This window comes from Nomia melanderi, chromosome 11 (assembly GCF_051020985.1).
Source record: "Nomia melanderi isolate GNS246 chromosome 11, iyNomMela1, whole genome shotgun sequence".
NCBI lineage: Eukaryota > Metazoa > Arthropoda > Insecta > Hymenoptera > Halictidae > Nomia > Nomia melanderi.
Genome location: NC_135009.1, coordinates 11371102 through 11387017, shown reverse-complemented (window position 1 = coordinate 11387017; position 15916 = coordinate 11371102). Strand labels below are relative to the sequence as shown.

Genomic DNA, 15916 nt, shown 5'->3' with positions numbered 1-15916 from the left:
AACGTATCGGTCGCGGCTGAGTCACGCACTTTTTCGGAACGGGAATTTTCTAATCCAAACGACACACTTGCCAGTTACACCTGCTAGAATTTATTGACGGGGATGTCGATGGATGTCTTTTCTAGGTTACGAATTCGGGAGAATCACGAAATTAGAAATTTACTTTTGTTCGATTTCTTTTACTTGTGGAGAAGACGGGACCTCTTGACGACACCACTTGGAGACCTGTTGTTTTTTCTTATGATATGATTTATCTAAGTTTCACTGTATAATTGTTAGAATTGTCACCCGTAATTGGATGGTAAGGTAGAGAGAGTGGACCCCGAATCGTTTTAACGAAATTAAAGAGTTCTATTTCGTTTTTAGTAAGTTGATTCTTCCAGCTTGCAGTAGCGAGCACGATTCGATGAACTTTACATTTGATATATATTTTTCTCAACCTTTTGATTAAAAAATTGTGGCGTCATCTACGGAAAAATTGTGAACCTACTAGTCAGTTAGTATCGCATTTCTGTTATTAGATGGCGCTACAATGATTGTTAATTATATGTTTCATAAAAAAATGCAAATTGAACGTTTACTTCATTCGAATGCGATTAATATCAGATTGTTACTGAACAGTGATTATTTTACGCCACGTATAGTAAATAATAATTGAATGTTTAATTAGTTCTGTCGCAGAATGTTGCACCTACGCCATCTAAAGTAGAAAAATAATACTATTGTTCAGAAGACGGCGCCACGGGTCGTTTAATTTACATCATAATTACTCATTAACGGTAAGTAAACAGTAATAATTTTGAATAACAGGAAGCGCACAGTTTGATTGACAACCAAATTATTGATAGCAGGTAAGGTAACCACTGCGAAAAATGAAATAAAAGAAAATTGGTTCGAAGAACTTAAGAGATACTTAGCGTAGCAGAGTTTTATCTTTTCTTCTATTATACAGTCATCGAAAGTGCAATAAAATATTCCTATTGACAATGAAAAACGACGCACTTAAAGTAATAATTTATGAAAACAATAAAGCTTGACCTGCAAAAAATACAATTTTATTCCGTATTCTTTTTCGCTTTAATTTCAATGAAAAGGCACAAATGTAGATTTACATTTATAATTAATCTACTTGTAAGATTTAGCCTCACAATATAGTATCAAATATATACATGTTTATATGTATATATTTATATAAATACCGATACACTTAAACAAGGGTTTCTCATTTTTATTGTTCAAATGTGGTATAATCTTTTGTATTCGGCACTAGAGGGCTTCTCAAGTGGTACCTTTCCCGCTTCTAGTTGATTCATTACCTATTCCTATACATATATATCGTTTTTAATATTGCACCGAATACCTTTGCAATCAAAGCAGAGTGTATCAAATAACTTTACTGAAACAAGTATCTACTGGCAAGCCTAGGAGGAAACCATTCACCCACGCCAGGTGTACCCTTTCCTTTTTCATGTATATGCATTTTCCCTTCCTCTCTCTTTCATACTTCCTTTCACCTAATTCACAGTCGTCAAATAGAGAAAATATTGGCAAAAACTTCTGTTAATTTGTACTATGAGCAAACGTTTCTGTTTGAGCCTCAGTTCAAGCCTTTTATCATTGACTCTCCCGATAAATACAGAAAGTGTGTGGTTATCGCGTTAAACCGACACGGCAAAATATAAGAGAAAAGGAATAAACGAAAGAGGAAGAAGCTCGCATGCTTTGTATGTGTCGTGAAAAGAGTACTTTCTCTGTTATTGTAAATGCGATAAAGGCAACAAGTGGAATTACCATTCAGACCCGGTCAAATGAGATCTTAATTGCTTCGTTAATGCGCCAATTTAGATTTCAATGTACCCTTTGCACAGCTGCCTGAAAACCCTCCACTGCCAGATAAATTTATTTAATCTGCGGTCGTAAACTGTACGGCGTTCCAATTGTTACGTTCGGCGAAGACACGTTTTCAATAAGCTTGAGTAGTTGCACACTGTTTTCTCAAAGAAAATGCCACTGTCTAATTAGTATACAATAATTCTAACTAGGGTGTGAAAGCTTTCGGTTCTTGCATACCGCGCGTCCCATTTAAAAATTGATGCCAACGTTTCGCTGACATTGTGAAAACAAAATTATTTACAATTCACTGTCAGTAATGTATACCTATTAGTAATTAGTTAATAAACAGTACCGACGATAAAACAATGAGAATGAGAAACAATCTCTGTATATATGTAAGCATTAATCATGCGCGTGGTTTCGTTTAACAATCGTTCTGCTACCTCTGGCAAAAAGTATTTCATCCAACAAGTTAAACGTTCGTTGCAAAAAATGATTTCATGTATCGTGCGTTAATCTAAAAAAACACACAATGGAGTCAGTTGCCTCGCATAAACAAGATATTAGTATAAAAAGGAACATGTTTGTTTATTTACAAAATACAGAGCATTACGGTATAAGTCACCCCCTTTTCTCAGAGTATTAAAAGTGTTTTAATGCTTGTCTTGCTACTCACACAGTTTTGTTAGAATATTTTATTTATTTCATGTTTCATGAAGAGAAAAGAACATTCATCGTTTCATTAATATTTCTTGTTAATATCGTTAACTCGTCTATTCTATTTCCGTTTGTAATATGTATGCAAATCATTTCTTCGGTGGTTACGTTAACAACTTCGATTAAATACTTTCTGTCAGGGGTAGAACTTGGAGGTAACGATATTAGAGTGAGACGGTAAACACAACGGGGGAAAGGAGATTCAAGTTTTGAAGGTCTTTGAAAAGCAACACATCATTGCTACTGGATTTACCATCTCACTGGACCTTCACCAACAAGTACTTACGTATAAGTGCTCTCAACGAGTCTTATACATTCACTACCGTGTTTTAATTTGTCTAACTTTAAGGCAAAAGTTCCTTTTGTGTTCCGTACACAATTCGCGCGCGATTCAGCTGTCTTGCCGTCTTTTTTTTTTGCCATGTTTTGTTTTCTGAGTTCCCGTTCAATCCTCGAAGCGCCGACATTCTTGTTCTTATTTTTAGCTGCACAGGCAACGATGCTTAGGTCCACTTAGACCCCTAAGACTCTACTTAAAGGTTAAACGTCTACTTCTTTTATTAGATTTAATATAAACAATTAAGAGTTTAGACAATTAAGTATCGTACAGTCATGGAACAAATGAAAATCCTTAAATCTTGAGTCTAAACGGATCCAGGCTTCGTTGTCCAAGCGTTACATGACACACGTGTCCACTAAGAATAATTAGACGTATCCACCATTGCGTATTTAACAAAATAATTGTTTTTAAACTATTTTGTACTCTGAAATTGGTACGCAACACACATTCTGCTTGATATGAAATTTTGCTCGAGAAAAACTGCGAATGCGGAGAAAGGCAGCGTTCTATTATCGCGTGTCTCGTGTTACTTTTGTGCTGAAGAAAGAGAAGAAGCAGTAATATCATTTCGTTCCATTCTATTTTGTTTATTTAAACATTTTCTCGACGCTGAATCCGTCCTTTCGATCAAATCTCGCCGTTTCTTAATATTAAAATTATTAAACGTCCGATGAAATATCACTGATATTCTTCTGAAAGACTCAACACTGTTTTCTAAGCAAAAATTCGTCGCATAGACATGCTTTTGTCAATGTATTTACAAGAAAAAATCTCGCGTACAATTGAACGTAACACAGCAACATATTTGATGACGAAACTTCCGTCACTATTGAAAAAAGTAGTGCGTAATACGTTACGGATAATAAATAAGTATTAAATAACTTCTCCCTCGGTAATATTCTCATAAAAATGACCCGTTCTCGTGCAGGCCCATGTTTTATCGAACAATTTACAGAAACGTAACATTATTACAGAACTGACAATTTTTGTAAATATAATTTTAAATTAGTGCACAATTACCTATTGCAAAAATATATTTTGTGTATGAGCTAGATTTAGGAATCCTTACGTACAATTTGTACAATAAATATATATAGATATATGTATATATACTTTGTTCCAACAAATTGATTAAAAGAATCTTAGCTATCAGTATAAAATTTCGTATCTAGTTAATACCGTACTCGAAGTCGAAACTATAATTTATTTGTAACAACCATAAATTACATCATCTTGTAAAAAAAAGCAATCACTTACTGCTAAAACGAAGAAGAGATTTACTTATTATTTTACGCAATTTCCGAACGGAAGTAGTTACGTATTAGTCAACATAATGTCATATAAATCTATTTTTCAATACTAGATTGCAGAAGTACTATAATAGTTCGAGTAAGTCAGTAATTTTTTATGCTTTTTTTTTTAGTACAATCTTATTTCATCATTTTATTTCAAGTCAAATCTATATTATAGTTGAGTGTGCAACTAATTTTGTCTGATGCCGTTCTGTTATTGTTTATTTACATCTATATATATGTACAAAGACAGAGTAAACTTTAGTAAAGAAGATTTCACAATGCGTATAAAGGAGAAACTTACGCATATTACTGTAATTATGATTGTTGTGAGCATCAGATAAGACATGAATTGGTGAGCATATTTGCCAAAAATATAATATAAAATATAATGTAAAATATACACGATAAACGTAATTAGAAAAATATAAGGAATTCATTAATTTAATTCTTCCAGATTGCAGCAAAGTATAGAGAGAACAGAAAGACATTCTACACATTTGTCTTACTACAATGTCTGTGCAAAGTGTACACTAAAAGTATATTTAACAATGATTTACTAATAACTTTTATCATATTAATTGCCCAATACGCTATGCACGTCTTTTTTTTATAAAAATATCGTAAATGAATTTATGGCAATAATGTTCAACAATTACAATATGTCAGAGTGCTAAAGTTTTAAATATTCAGCTAGTATTAAAAATTAGGAAAATCAATTCTTTGCACAAATTTCAAAGGTATACCTATGCCAAGAAGTTCTTGAGGTGACTTACGGTATAAATGTGGAAAATAATGAATTAGCGCTTGAAAACATATCTCAGATAACTTGGGAATTTTTAGCCACACTGAATGTACAGCATCTGTTCTTGTTACCTGTAATATAATATTTCATATGTTAGAGAGATAAGATATTTAATTCATTGAACATTGAGCGTACAACAACTTTTTAATAACCTTATTATTCTCTTTGATCGAGCCACCAAATATATACATGCGTCCTTCTGGAGTAAGAGCTGCTGAATGGAAATATACAGGGCTTGGTAATATACATTTTCTTAAACATGTCCATTGCAGTAGACTTAGATCTAATCTCCATACATCAGAGAAGACATGATCCTTATTACATCCACCAGAAATTACTGCATAAATGACACCTGTTTTTTCATCTGTATATTGAACAGAACCATGACAGCGTCTAGGTTCTGGTACTGAAGCATCCTTATTGTCACCACATGTATTTAATACTACCCATTTATTCATTTTCAAGTCAAAAGCAGGAATTTCCTGAACGAAAATATAAAAGAATAAATATTTCGCCATAAAGTCAATTATGAAAAAAATTGTATCACTTACAGAAAAACCAAATGCTTCTATGCCAGTTCCTCCACCCAAAACATAAATAAGTTTTCCATCAAATGCTAGTTCATGTCTATACCTTCCAGTGGGTTCGTTAGGATCACTTCCTGAACATATGTAAACTTTCTCCCAAATACCACTCCTAAGATCGAATCTATGAATATCACAAGTATATTCGTATCCCGTGGTGCCACCAACAGTATACAAATAAGATCCATGACTTATTACGGCTTGTCCATATTGAGGATCTGGTAGATCTCCATATGCAGGAATGACATGCATTTTACCGTCTTTCAAATTGCATAGATAAAGGCTATTACTACAGCTTGATCCAAATGGAACACCAGACCCACCATAAACTATTAAGAAGTTGCCTGTTAAAATAACAGCATTGGATGCCAATTCCTTAGGCATATTTTCTTGTCCTGGCAAACGGGTCCATTGTTGTGAAATAAGATTGAACTTCCATACTTCCTTAAACAATGGTTTACTGGAAATCCATACTTGATCATTTTGCATATCAGGATCACTGTCGGAAATGCATGGATTGAAACCGCCAAAAGAGTACAAATACTTTTCATCACAAACTATTCTGTGTCCACTTCTCGCTTTCGGACGCTCGACACTATTCGCATTGTGCTTCTTAAACACAAATGGCTTGAATTTATACATGTTTGTTAATTAATTGGCAATGTACCGTCGATTCTTAGAGAAGCGGCTGATTGCACGTATAATGTTTGTTGTTAAGGCTTTATTTTATTCGCTCCGAGAAAGAAGTTGTTTAGGCGAGAGCTGGACGATGGCTATAGAGTGCACACTTATTGTACTTTGTATCTGTAATTTGCCTGTCACGTTCGGGTTCACGGATTTAAACGAATGTCGTGCAGTCTCGAATAAACTTGTGAACATGTGTTTTCTTGAGCCAGAGAAATTTTCAACACAGACATCTTGCGCGAACTTTGCGACACATCTGGTGTACCTTTCATACATCGACAATCATGGCTTAATATATTGAGGTGTTACTGTCTTGATTTCTTCGATTCTTTGTTCACGCAATGACCACAGATTATTTCGATTACACCAGTTTTTTAATATTTAACTTCGTAAATAACACTAATTTCAATGATCCGCGTATAGCAATAAACTGATAGCTGCAAACTTGCAACTTTACGCCTATGCAGTAGTACAGCCAGTGTGGCCAGGTCGGGGAAATTGAAATTGAGGGGAATACAGTTACTCCCACCTCAGCGTTACCGATGGGACCTGCGGTGGTTACGGGGGTTGTTGGGGGATGCTCGCTGACGAGGAATGAAGTCGGAGAAGGGGTAGGAAAGAGTGAGAGAAAAGTCTTAATCTGGTCACACTGAATACAGCTGCGACTGCGTGGCGCTGATCACCTGACTGATGCCATTTAATCATGTTTACGTCTCATTATTTGAATTATTTCAACCCAGTTTAAAACTTGAATTATTTTATAAACACTGATTGCATGTACTACATAAATAATACTTTTTTTAAGGTGATAATTGGTAAAGTTTTACCGTCTTTATTTTCATATAGTTCGTTACAATTCCCTATGCGATATAATTTGCATGTTCCAAGCCTGTTATTATATTTATAATGAAAAATAATAAGTTTATATTGCGCACATTTATGAATTTCATTGAATTTGCATTGTTTTTCTAATTTTATTACATGCACTGTACTTTGTTCAGGGAGTATAATAAATTCTTGCACGCTCTATCTATAACACCCACATATATGTAAATACAATCTTTACCGATTGTTAGTAAGTTCTTGCATTGTCAAAGATGGTACTCAACATTGTTCAAAGAACATATTTTTACACACAGTATATACATTGAATTTCCAGTTTATTTTGTCTCTTAGATAGATGCTATAATAAAGTTAATTGTTTAGGTTGGTAAAACAGTCTTGGACCTGAAAAGTTCACCGCGTTTATCTGTGGAGATCATGGATGGCGCTGTAAGAAGTCTTTTATTTCTGGATCGGTAAGGTAGCCGACTAGAAAAATAATAAGGTTTTTTGTATACTCTTATTTATACTTGCAAATAATATTTACTTCTAACATTTATTTATTTTTTCTAACGATAACATACCAATTCCTTAAATTTGAAGTTACTGATTATTCAGACATTTCTTCTCATTCTCTTTCAGGAAAAGTTTCAAGCGTCGTTTCGTTTCATTTTCCGCGACTTCTTGACGTATCTAAAGAGGATGTAGATATCAGCGTCAGAGTCTTTAAAAGGTTTATAGTTAAAAATCAAAAGTACATGCACAAATATGGACCTTAGCGAGCAAGGGACCAGTTATTTTATCTGGCACCGCAACATTTTCTTCCATTTCTTCTTGTTGTTTAATTATGTTGCTCGTCTTCGAGTACACGGTGCCGCGCGTTAAAAATTTAATGCTGTTTCGCGAAAGGACCGGGGCAATTAATGCGGCCAGTGGTACATTTTCGTTGATTAAACCTGCATGAAGAAATCGTAACAAAATTTACGAACGCCGTGAATCATAGATGCAGGGGAGTACGTTAATTAAACCCAAACACAGAACCTTGTTTATTTATTCTTTTGCTCTTAAGAGAAGCACACATCTGTCCGACTAAAATTCTTTGAGTGTTCGTCATTCTTCGCAATATTACATGATCCGCGTCTAAATGACCAAGATCCTGGGCAGCTTTCCAACTCTGTAACCACACATAGAATAGGAAAAATATTCGTTATCAGATCGTTTCCCCCTGAATATTTCACCGAGTTTCAAACACGTTCGTGCCGGTGCAATAATCCTTTTTTTTCTCTCCTTATTGCGAAAAACTCACTTTGGCATTCGGCGTACGTTTCGCGTGAACGTTTCCTGAAGATAACCGATGCTCGTCGGTCTTCGTCAACGAGCCTGCCCACAGGCTGCGCCCAGACTTTATTTCCCTGGAACCGTATCCGCTGGACTTTTCCCCCGTTCCCGTAATACCTTTATCAATTTAATAAAAAGAAATAAGGAAATTCAAATCCGTCGTCGGATTCAACGAACCATGATTCTCTTACTAAAATTCCTCTCGAGCTCCGCCGTTCTGTTTTCCTTCGAGGACTCTCCTCTTTTATTATTCATACGTTCCGTTCGTTTCCCAACGTCGCCAAACTTCCTCGCGCGGTCATTCTTGTTTCGCTTCGTGCCGAGCAAATTTGTATTGCATTCCCCGCACATTTCCTCCCGTCTAGGCGATCAAATAATTCTTGTAGACGCGATTTACGACCTGTCGCTGTCGACACAGCGCGATTTGTACATCGACCGAGTGACAGATTTCTCATGAACAGAACACTTTCCACTTACTTGCCGACCGCCTGCATCGTGTTCGACGCGTTTTTTGCGATGCTCTCCTTTGCAGCTTTTTGTTCATCGGGGACAGAAGAGATTTCCCTGGTATTCTCATCTAGCCGAGCAGTATTCCTCGCAGTGTCGTGGAATATGTTGTCTCGTATCTCGGCGATTAGTGCCTCCAAGCATGGAGCCGGCGGCATTTCCAGAGTCAAAGCGACTATTTCCTTTCGAGGGATACCCGCGAATCGAACGTCTATTTCGTCCATCACCGTCGCTACCGAGACCACATAGCTTTCCGGAGATGACATCAGCGATTGGCCTGCCAACGATCGCACGAAGCTTTGCATCTCGCTGCGCAACAGCATCTTCCTTATTTCGTTCGTGTCTCCCGCCGCCTCGATTATCATCCTCGATTTCTCGGGATTCACACGGCTCAATACATCAAGCACGGCCTGCACCAATGCCTGAACCTGATAATTCACGAGGATCGGCACGACTCTCCGATCATCGTTTCGTCCTCCGGCCCATCCGTTCCTCGGCGTGATCAAGTAGACGCGCTTTCTGAACGGGTTCGCTGCGTCGGGATTCATCGACACCGAGAGAAAGGAACTCGACGACAGTCGGTTGCCGAGTACACCGCGTAACGGGGATTTGACGCTAGAAGTCCTCGATGAAACATCCTTCATGACCCTGAAGCTGGACTTTATACTGATAATGTCTTTATTAGCGTCATGGTTCTTTGACCTGTACACCGAGGAGTCGTCCGATCTGCCTCTTTTCGATTTCAGCATGGTGATCCCGTGATCCAGCCTGATCGATCCGATCGTGGACCGCTTCGAGGGGCTACGCGTGGACCTTGTGACCCAGTTTCTATTAGACTCATTGGTGGTTGCTCCGCTGAACGCGTCGTCATCTTCGTCGTCATCATTCAGATGAAACGAATAACTATTTCTGTCCTCAGCGCTTAGCTCCATGCTGGAACGAGCTAGCTTCCTCCTGGGCATACCTTCGGCTAGGGCCTGTTTGATTCTCAGCTCATGGGAAGGACCCAGTAAAGAATACACGTGTGGCGAGATGGTGGGCATCTTTTCGAGTCCCTGCTGGACGATCTTAGTATTTTTAACATTGCTCGACAACACCCTACCGAGATCATCGTTGTTGTCCATGTACTGCCTACACTTCTTCTCCAAGTCCTGGATAGTTTGGTCTTCCAAAATTTTATTCCGCGGATCCTCGTGCAGCTTCACATTTTTAATCGTCGCGTCAGCTGAAGCATCTTCCGCGTCTACCACGTAGCATGTCAGAAAATTGTTCCACGCGCCGGTGAAGTGTCTCTTTTTAGCTTGAAACGATCATTGGGTTATTACCAGGTGTACTCCCCGTCGCATCAAGGGAAGGGTACCTTTTTCCAATAAAGGTGTCACAGGCCTGACGGCGGAGCTGTCGTTGTTGCTCCATTTCGTGCTGTGAGCGGTCAACAGATGCAGGCAAAGAAGTTTATGGGGATCGACCTCGTCGTTAGTGAAGATTACCGAGCGCACGAACCCGTAGGAATCTCTGGGCGTCTTTTCTTTGACCACTGGTCCGCATTCCCTTAAGGCACCCGTGCAATGGTAGCAGAAGCCCGGATTGTGGGTTTCGTACATGCGCACGTTAATAGCCTGCGCGTCAATTACCGTATCCGCGATCAGATCGGAAGATTAAGCGTTGAAAGCGCGCGTGCACGCGTCTCGGTTGGATCGTCGAACAATGACGCGGAAAGGAAACGAAACGGAAAGCGGATGATCGTTGCCTTTCCGCGGGATTCCGGGGATCTTACGTTTGATCCGGCGGACGGCTGTTTCGATTCCAGTTTCTTTCGACGTGAACGAAACCGGAGCGTGGTCGTCTCTATCATCCTGAGGTTCGACTTCTCCACCTTCTCGAGTTTCACGAGTTCTTGCGCCAGCCTCTGACTGCTGATCTCGTTTTGCTTAATAAGCTTGTCGTGCAATGTCATGTTGGATTTCATGGTCGTCCTCGTCGCAGTTGTCTTCGTAATCATCGCCGCGGAATACTGCTTTCGAGAAGATGGTTAGGCGCAGCGAAAACTCGATTTTTCATTCCACGGAAATGAAGCTGCGCGCGATTCACTTCATACCAAATCGATTTTGCTTTATCCCCATGGCGAACGTCGCTGTGCCTCGCTTTAAATTAACTTGGATTCAGAGTAATCCATTTATCGCTGATCGTAAAAAGGGGCAGGTAATTTTAATTAATTACGTTCGCATATTTAGCGTCCGGGAGACACGTTTCGATTCGTTCAGCGCGAAGTAAAAATACATAATGCCCGCACTTGTGTTCTTTTGTTGTGTCATATTCTCTCGGTTAGTTTCACTCGTTAATCCGGAAATTGGATTACACGTAACGAAGAAGTTCACGGTCCGTCGCGATTCGCGCGATACCCCCGCGGACGGCGGAGGCTTCGAAAATCCAGTTTAACCGTGAATTGTATAAGTATATTGCATAAAGCGTTAAGATAGTTGACGCGACCTGCCCACAAATGAACTTTCTAATAGGCTCACGTTATTTATAGATCGAAAGAATTTATTTACCAAGAGCACGCGGTGGCTGCGACATTGCGTCGCTCGAACGCTTACGATCGCAACAAGCGTAAATACATGCTAATCGTGCCAATTGTAACTGATTGTTTTTCTTTGATCCCTCGAGTCAACCGCGAACGCGTTCGCAACGTCTGTTCGAGCTTCGTATTATCGAGACCATTGCGTCAGTCCTTCGCGGCAACAGCTTCCGTACTTAATAAAAATCCATTGCAATCCCGTTTGGACCGATCCAGTACGATTAAATAAAATATTAAATGGATTAAATAAAATCTTCGATTTTGGGGCAACCTATATATCCATCGGTATAAATTGATTTGTCTTTGAGGGAGGTGAACGATGTATGTCATAGACGATAGAAACCATCACATTTTGCAATTCATCTGTTCGTAATCTATCTCTACATCGTCTCGTGGAAAGTCACTGACTTTCAAAGATTTCTTTATTTTTTATCTTAATGACGTTAATTAAGAAGCCATAAATAAAATCCGAGATTCATTAAAATCAAATTATGGAGAACTATAAAGATAAAGTTGTACATATTGTACATATTTCCTATTTTAGTTCCACATTATATATATAAACACGCTTTGTAATGTTCATTCATCATTCTAAACACTTCAACAACAAAAACTGAAAGAAATGCAAGAAAAATTTCAAAGAAGCCACTGTCGATCTATCGATAAACATAGCGTTCTAATTGGTCGCGTAATTTCCACATGAAAACGACAAGAGTGCAATTAGTAAAATTTCAATGAATTTAATAATTTCCCAGAAAGTGATCTGCACGTTTCCAATAACTGTAAAAGAATAAATCGGAAATAGGTTAACCCTTTTGCCCCATGATTTCTTTCTGAACTGTCATCGATGTAACTACTTTGTTATTAATAATTACATAAAAATAAGAGAAATTTTCTTATTCTACGTTAACGAGTTCTCCAAGGTAAAATCACCGATAACAGAGGAATAATACATAATTTACACTCAAACAAATTGAACAATATTTACATTTGTTCAATTCTATTTGAAATCTTCACCACGAGTCTCACGTGATGTTGTACAACAAGGGGTTAGCCCCTTGCCCTATGATTTATTTCTCAACTTTGATCGACAGGACTACTTAATCATTAATAATTTATTGGAAAAAGAGAAAAATTCTTAGCATTTTCTATGTCTATGTCACCTCTCAAATATAAGAATTAATTACAGAGGAATAATATTTACCTCGAGTTCGAATGAATCGAGTAATATTTACGTTTGTTAAACAATATTGAAAATCTTCGCTACGAGTCAGACACGTTGTTATAAGGCAAGGGGTTGACACATCTGGTAGTTCTGCTGTTAGCACGGGGGCGCTGATTGGCCTAGAGATCGAACGAGATCGTCGCGTTGGTTACATCAGTGCAGACGGTGGTGCGCGGGAGAAACGTGAACGTGTTTACCCAGGAGATTCGGTTCGAACGCGGATAAACCGTGGAACAAGAGGAGAGTGACGAGAAGGAGCGGCGTGGCGGTTAGGAAGGCCGGCAGTGTGACGGGCCGCGTGGTAGGAGGTTGCCGCGATTCAATTTCAGTCGAAGCGCGCCAGGCAGACCGAGCGCCAGCAAGAACCGGCTGCTCTCTTTTCCACACCTCGTACCTCGTTTTTCGAGCCACGCCAGTCGAATATTCTCTTTCCGCGAGTGTGTGCGTGCTACCCATCCGCCTCTCTCTATCTCTCTCTTTCTCTCTCTCACTTACCTCTTTCTCTTTTCGTTCACTCTCTTCGTTCTATTCCCTGTCCTCCACAGCATCTGTCTTTCTTTCCCTGTCCCTCCGTTCAACGGTTGTATTCGTGGGACTAGGATGCACATGTACCGGCCGAGAGAGGGGGTAGCCCATGGCGCGAGTGTGTGCGCGTACGAGCCTCCAGCATCCCAGCAAGTGTTTACATCGTGGTGCGTGTAACCCACCGTTCGTGGACAACCGTTGCTCGGGGAACCAGTATCCTCTAACGTTTTAGAACGTATTCAAGAAAAAAGACGGTGTGCACGTAACGACCTAGTTCCGCGAAGGGAGAGTATTAACCGAGTATCTCGAATATCGAGACCGAACCTCGATACGTATCGAATCGAATTCAATCGAATCGGCGATTCCCGTTCGCGACGGTTGAACGTTGAGCACCGCGTTGGGACCTCGGTAGGGTTTTTCAAACGGTTTCAAGAGGAATACGAAGCGTGAACGTAAGAAACTGTAACGGTTGAAGGGACTACTCGAAATTATCGATTCAAACGAAGAGGCGAGCTGGTTTACGATAATCGAACGGTTCGGCGGTGCTACGGGGCAACATCGAGCATCTTCATGAACGAGTGACTCTCGATATCATCGAATCAAATCGAATCGAGTCACATCCGAGGTTTCCGTTGACGGAGTTCGAACGTTAACGTGGTTGCGTTCGGAGGATTGTTGAAGTGGGATTGCGAACGAATCGAACGTTAAAATGTGTACGTTCGAGTCGAACGAACGAGCCAGGATCGAGACTGAACTAGACGACGTTACATCGAGCGGCTTCGCGATGTTCGATCGACCGGTGTACCGATGTACTTTCGTCGCGTTGTAAACTTGTATTGTGTAACACGTGACCGTTTAGCCGCCATGACCGCGAGAGGATAAGGAAGAGGGAATCCGCGATCCGTGAGAATGGAATTCGGAGGGTACAAAGGCACCGGTCCCCGTGTTAGGGTGCGACGACGCGCGGAATTAGGCAGACGGCTCACCAGGAGGTTATCCCTGGTCGCGAAAATGCCGGCTGCCATTCTTAGCAGAGCGAACCCGCCCGAGCCAAGGCCGGTCGAGATCACGGCGATCGCACCTGACAAGACGCAGCTCACCGTGAGTAAATTATTCTCTTGCCTTACCATAACAATCGTTATTATTATTTTTCATGTTTCCTTATTGTTCGTTATCATTGTTTTCGTGTATGCATACACGTATGACATTACGTAGCACGTATATTATCTCGCGCGTGCTTCGCCCACTATCGAATGGTATGGTATCCGTAGGACCATGAGATAGCGTGTCGCTTTTACAAACCACAATTTCTGTAATAATAACCATTTATTAAGTTTTCAGTGAATTTTTTGTTTATTCGAGTCATCGTATAGCTTGTTAGATACCCTGTCCTCTTTCGATCATTAGAATTTATAGTCCATTATTCTCGAGAAATTGGCCTATCAGAAGCCATTTAGAGTAATGGCGGAAAAGGCGGGCACGAAGTAGTAAACAAAATGGAGGATGCTCGAGAGTCGACGAAAATGGAGTTGAACCGTTCCAAGGTCAATCTCAGTTTTTCAGTAAATTCACAATTAAATTAATGAATTCAAAGTGTGAGAACTGAATTATTATTATAGAATTACTCTATAAGACACGGATATTTTTACAAATCCCAGAAAAATTGCGCAAACGTAAATGTAAACAAACTACTTTCGCAACCAAGCCTAGCCAAAAGAGTCAGGTGTTTCGAAAGGCTGCAAAAATGAATCGTTCCAAGGTCAATCCCAATTTTTCAATAAGTTGACAATTAAATTACCGAATTCAAAATATGAAAACCGAATTATTATTATAAAATTGTTCTATACGATGTTTTTACAAATCCCCGAAAAATTGCGCAAACGTAAATGTAAACAAATTACTTTCGCAACCGAGCCTAGCCGAAAGGGTTAGGTGTTTCGAAAGGCCGCGTTCACGTCGGGTCGTGCGGCTTTCGAAATTCGTTGAATCCCGTGCGGTTCTCGCGGCACGATCGACCGATCGTCGAACGATATTCAACCGGATAGGACTGTCGGTTCGATTGTCGCGCGTTACGCGTTACGGTTAGCCAGAGGACTGAAGGGGAAGAGGAGGTGGCGGACCGATTGTCTCTCGAACTGTGTCGCCCGCGTGTACCTGGACACGCGTATCTAGCCGGTAGCATCGTGGAAAAGCTCGAACCTATATTTGCGCCGGCACGTCGATGGATTCCGCGGTAGAAATCGAAACTCGCCGTGGCGGCGTAGGGTTCCGACGATTAATGTACCGCGCAACACGTATATACAAGCATTAGCCGGCTACAAACCGGAGCCCCGGTGTACATTCTATACAGGAGTAAGAGGCGTTACCTTCGGTATTTAAGCGGTGTATATAGAAACGTTGCACGTCATTCCCTTGTTGTGTACATTGCGTTGTTGCTTCGCCTTTGTGCCGCGGCCACGTTTACACGCTCCGCGACGCTGACTTTTGTCGAACCCGATTTATCCTAGACAACCTTTATCGTTGGCTTCCCGCGGGAATTGACGAATGTTTGGGCGTTCCGGTACCATCACACGCAACCGATATTCTCGTTGCTCCAGATGATACTCTGGCTCTACGAGTTTGCTTCGACAATCTTTCTGGTTTCCTTCTTTTCATAGTTTGCGAAT

The 15916-nt window shown here is 40.1% G+C and overlaps 3 protein-coding genes across 4 annotated transcripts in view; 1 reads left to right on the top strand and 2 right to left on the bottom strand.

Moving 5' to 3' along the window:
• Window positions 1-913: 913 nt before the first annotated feature.
• Window positions 914-6778, bottom strand: slim (scruin like at the midline). The gene is made up of 3 exons (XM_031985148.2): window positions 5539-6778; window positions 5140-5469; window positions 914-5058 (listed from the first exon to the last, which is right to left on the bottom strand). Exons 1-3 carry the CDS (start codon window positions 6211-6213, stop codon window positions 4882-4884), a joined length of 1182 nt encoding a protein of 393 aa, XP_031841008.1. The 5' UTR covers window positions 6214-6778; the 3' UTR covers window positions 914-4881.
• Window positions 6779-7113: 335 nt separating this feature from the next.
• Window positions 7114-11824, bottom strand: LOC116430671 (uncharacterized). Its single transcript, XM_031985141.2, has 8 exons — window positions 10283-11824; window positions 8893-10222; window positions 8607-8776; window positions 8384-8532; window positions 8119-8251; window positions 7852-8033; window positions 7662-7770; window positions 7114-7566 (listed from the first exon to the last, which is right to left on the bottom strand). Exons 1-7 carry the CDS (start codon window positions 10524-10526, stop codon window positions 7681-7683), a joined length of 2298 nt encoding a protein of 765 aa, XP_031841001.2. The 5' UTR covers window positions 10527-11824; the 3' UTR covers window positions 7114-7566; window positions 7662-7680.
• Window positions 11825-12899: 1075 nt separating this feature from the next.
• The window catches only part of LOC116430652 (uncharacterized), a 201912-nt gene continuing 198895 nt past the window's right edge, over window positions 12900-15916 (top strand). Inside the window, exon 1 of one of the 2 annotated variants that reach the window (XM_031985106.2) lies at window positions 12900-14351. In XM_031985106.2, coding sequence (XP_031840966.1) covers window positions 14160-14351 — 192 coding nt within the window. In that variant the 5' untranslated portion in view covers window positions 12900-14159. The remainder of the gene's footprint in view (window positions 14352-15916) is intronic. The other variant, XM_031985105.2, reaches the window with a different exon arrangement.

Coding starts and splice junctions, on each gene's coding strand:
- LOC116430671 (XM_031985141.2), bottom strand. CDS start 10,526: ATGTACGAAACCCACAATCCGGGCTTCTGCTACCATTGCACGGGTGCC. Junction 8,777..8,892: donor ACGATGCAGGCGGTCGGCAA/GTAAGTGGAAAG, acceptor TTGATCGCCTAG/ACGGGAGGAAATGTGCGGGG. Junction 8,252..8,383: donor AACGTACGCCGAATGCCAAA/GTGAGTTTTTCG, acceptor GTGTGGTTACAG/AGTTGGAAAGCTGCCCAGGA.
- slim (XM_031985148.2), bottom strand. CDS start 6,213: ATGTATAAATTCAAGCCATTTGTGTTTAAGAAGCACAATGCGAATAGT. Junction 5,470..5,538: donor TAGAAGCATTTGGTTTTTCT/GTAAGTGATACA, acceptor ATTTTCGTTCAG/GAAATTCCTGCTTTTGACTT. Junction 5,059..5,139: donor CGATCAAAGAGAATAATAAG/GTTATTAAAAAG, acceptor ATTATATTACAG/GTAACAAGAACAGATGCTGT.